The sequence below is a fragment of the Eulemur rufifrons genome, chromosome 8 (assembly GCF_041146395.1).
Source record: "Eulemur rufifrons isolate Redbay chromosome 8, OSU_ERuf_1, whole genome shotgun sequence".
Lineage (NCBI taxonomy): Eukaryota > Metazoa > Chordata > Mammalia > Primates > Lemuridae > Eulemur > Eulemur rufifrons.
Genome location: NC_090990.1, coordinates 114,856,300 through 114,859,580, shown reverse-complemented (window position 1 = coordinate 114,859,580; position 3,281 = coordinate 114,856,300). Strand labels below are relative to the sequence as shown.

The 3,281-nt window shown below is 57.4% G+C and overlaps 1 protein-coding gene across 1 annotated transcript; it reads left to right on the top strand.

Moving 5' to 3' along the window:
- Window positions 1-2,512: 2,512 nt before the first annotated feature.
- On the top strand, window positions 2,513-3,043 carry UBL4B (ubiquitin like 4B). The gene has a single exon (XM_069479019.1). The coding sequence runs from the start codon at window positions 2,513-2,515 to the stop codon at window positions 3,041-3,043; it is 531 nt and encodes a 176-aa protein (XP_069335120.1).
- Window positions 3,044-3,281: the final 238 nt, after the last annotated feature.

Sequence of the window (3,281 nt, the reverse complement as noted above, 5' to 3'; positions counted from 1 at the left end):
GGGCCCGGCTGGGTAGACGGGTGTGAGGAGGAGAGGCAGGGGGTGGGCAGCTGACTCTCATCTCCTCCGTGCTCAGAACTCTGGCTCCTGCTGCTTTCCTCAAAATCCCGTAGCCTGGGAGAGAGTTAACAGGCCACTCTCTTCCCCAGCTCATCTTCCTTCTGTCTCCCGCCCCAGCTGACGACTCCAACTTCAGCCCTCCAGGAAGCCTTCCTGGATTAGCTCTGCTCATGGCATCTCCCACAATGTGGCCTCAGTCCTGCCCGTCCCACGGTTTGTCCACCACAGGGTCCTCCCCCTAGAGGCTGGGAGCTCCCAAATGGCCGAGGAGAAACCTCAGCCGTCCCTCTGTCCCTCCGCGCAGGTGCGCTGCCGCCCTTGAGGAGTCTGTGGCCCCCATACTGTGTGCACAGGTACATTTGCAAATTCTGTCTTATTTCAAATGCACCAGGGGAGCTGGCTATTTAAAGAAATACTATAGAAGATCCTTTGGCAAAGACTGGAATCACTTTCAGATTTATTTTTTATGTAATTTTGTATTTCATCTCTCTAGGGGAGGAGGTGGGGGTGAGAGACAGGCTGCAGGCGGGTTTATATCTTTCCACAGCCTGCGGTACTGGGCCCAGCCTGCCTGCTCCTGCCTGGCTCCGCGTGTCTCAATTTTATCTTCTTTGTTCGACAAGCGTGTATTCGAGGCCTTGCCAGGGTGGGTGTGCTGGTGGTATGGGATGCAAAGGTGGAGAAGGCCCAGCCCCTGCCTCTGGGCGTCGGTGAGGGAGACACAGACGTGTGCTAGGTGCCTGCACACGAGTATGTTCGAGGGGGGTAATGGGTGCACGGAGGGAGGTGGGATTACCTCTGCCCAGGATGGGGGAAAGCAGGAGGAGGTGATTTTAAACCTGAGTTTTGAAGGATTAATTGGAAGAGTTCAAACAAGACAAGCAAGTGCGGAAACGGCAGGTGGGCGTGGCCGGAGCGGAGGGTGGAAATGGGGGGGGGCGGGAGGCTGGTGTGGCCAGCAGGGCCAGGCCACAGTGGCCTTGGCTGCCAGGCCAAGGAGGCCAGTTTTGATTCCAAAAGCAAAGGGGATTAAACTGGATGGTGTTACTCAGAGGAACCAGTCAACCTTACTTTTATTTTAGGAAGATACCTTTGGCTGTGGCATGAATGTACCCAAGGTGGTGGGGCTGGATGGAGGGGATGAATGATGAGTTCAGAGCTGTGGGGCTAGAGGGAGGTGAGAGCCTGAACCGGGTGGGCAGTGGGGATGCAGGGCCGGGGGGATTGCTGAGATGTTTCCAGGGAGGAAGGGAAATAGCAAAAGGGCTGATTTGTAGGGGAGAAGAGAGGAGGATGGGTGGGGAAGAGGCAGAAGGTCAGGGAACTCCTGACTCGTGAGTTCTAGTTTCTCTATGGACTAGAATTTGGGTCACCTGCCAAGAGTGAGAACACTGGGGTCCGGTAAGGGCTGGCTGAGTTTGTAGCATCCATGAGTGTTTTCTTCGGCTGCCATGGGCAGAAGACAGGGGCATCAGCCAGGCCTTCTCCAAGCTTGCTCACTTCTAAAATGAGACAATACCTTCCCCATGGGCTTAAATGTGACAACATATAGAAAGCATAGCCAAAGGGCTTGACCCAGGAGGCCTTCAAAAGTTCAACAGAAGTTGCTGGCACAGAGCAGGCCCAGTAAGTGTCCCTTTCCTTGTTGGCCTTTGGGCCCCGGGTGCCTGCTCAGTACCTGGCCCACACAGAAGGCTCTGAGCACGTGTGTGCTTTGGGAGGCAACACGCGGGAACGGTGCAGACGCGAGTGATGCTGCTTCCTCGCTGCAGGACAAGCCGGGCCTCCACTTTCTGCTCCGGTGGACGGCGATCAAGACAGCGCCTGCCTCGCAGACTGAGCGAATTCTACGAGGTAGTGCCTGCGAGGCAGAGCTGCTGGTGGCCCCGCCCTATCCCCTCAGTGCTCACGTTCCTGATGGCTCTATGGCTTCTGACTGTTCTCTGGTCACAGGAGCATGCTCTGCCGACCCGTGGACCAGAGGCGCCAGGGAGGTAGCACTCCCATCAACCAAAGACAGGAGTCAGAGCGTACAGAATCAGCCTCTTTGCCTCTCAGGTGGGTGGATCCCTCAAAGCCCCCCGTACTCCCAGCAGGACGTGTGCCCTGCCCTGCCTTTCCCAGGCCCACTCTCCTTTCTCCCAGTCCTATGTTTTCTTTCCTGGCCCTCCTTTTTTTCTCTTCTCCTCTCCTTTCTCCTGTCATGGAGGAAGGATGCTGTGTGTCCAAAATGCCCGTCTGCCACGCCCAAAGCTCCGCTCTGGAAATGAGCCTCCTGCGGCATTGTGACATCACTGTGCATTGGCCAATGGCAGCAAAGCTGGGCTGGGCCCTTGGCCTTCTGGGCCCGCCGGCCTCTACTGATAGGAGAAAGCAACTTCTCCTGCAGGACCCCTGAATCTTCAGGGCGTCTCCCAGAGCATGGAGCCTTCCTGATTCTGCTCTTAGCCCGATGTTCCTCACAGTCAAGCTGCTCTTGGGCCGGAGATGCAGCCTGAAGGTGTCGGGGCGAGAGAGCATAGCCGCACTGAAGAAGCTGGTGTCTGAGCGGCTGCAGGTGCCTGAGGAGCGGCAGCACCTGCTCTTCCGCGGCCAGCTCCTGGCCGATGACAAGTGCCTCTCGGACTACTGCATCGGGCCCAATGCCTCCATCAATGTCATCATGCGACCCTTGAAGAATATGGCACTAAATGAGGCCCACCAGCCCCAGGCCCAGCCCCAGCCCCAGCCCCTGTGGCACCAGCTGGACCGGGTCCTGGCTAAACACTTTGAGCCACAGGATGCCAAGGCAGTGCTGCAGCTGCTACGGCAGGAGCACAAGGAGCGCCTGCAGAGGATAAGCCTGGAGGACCTGGAGCAGCTGGCGCGGTACCTCCTGGTGGAGGAGCAGAGCATGGGGCCGGCAGGAGAGAGGGAGCCCGAGGCTGTGGCCTCAGAGCCCCTGCAACACGGAGGAGGAGGAGGCAGCCGTGGTGGTAGCTGATCAGTAAACCGCCGTCCTACTCATTTGCATGCTAAAATGCTTCCGGCCTCATCCTTACGTGTTCCCTGGTGACTTTTCCCAGTACTTCCTGCTGCTGTAGATGCATCCACACCCCTTTTTTAAAACTTCAAAGCAGCTGGAGGGTTTTTGGACCCCTCCGTTCCCGCTTAGGTCTGAGGTCCCCCCTCGGAATGCACAATGATTGCACCCCCATCACCATCCCCTAGGAGAGTTCTGA

Coding starts and splice junctions, on each gene's coding strand:
- UBL4B (XM_069479019.1), top strand. CDS start 2,513: ATGTTCCTCACAGTCAAGCTGCTCTTGGGCCGGAGATGCAGCCTGAAG.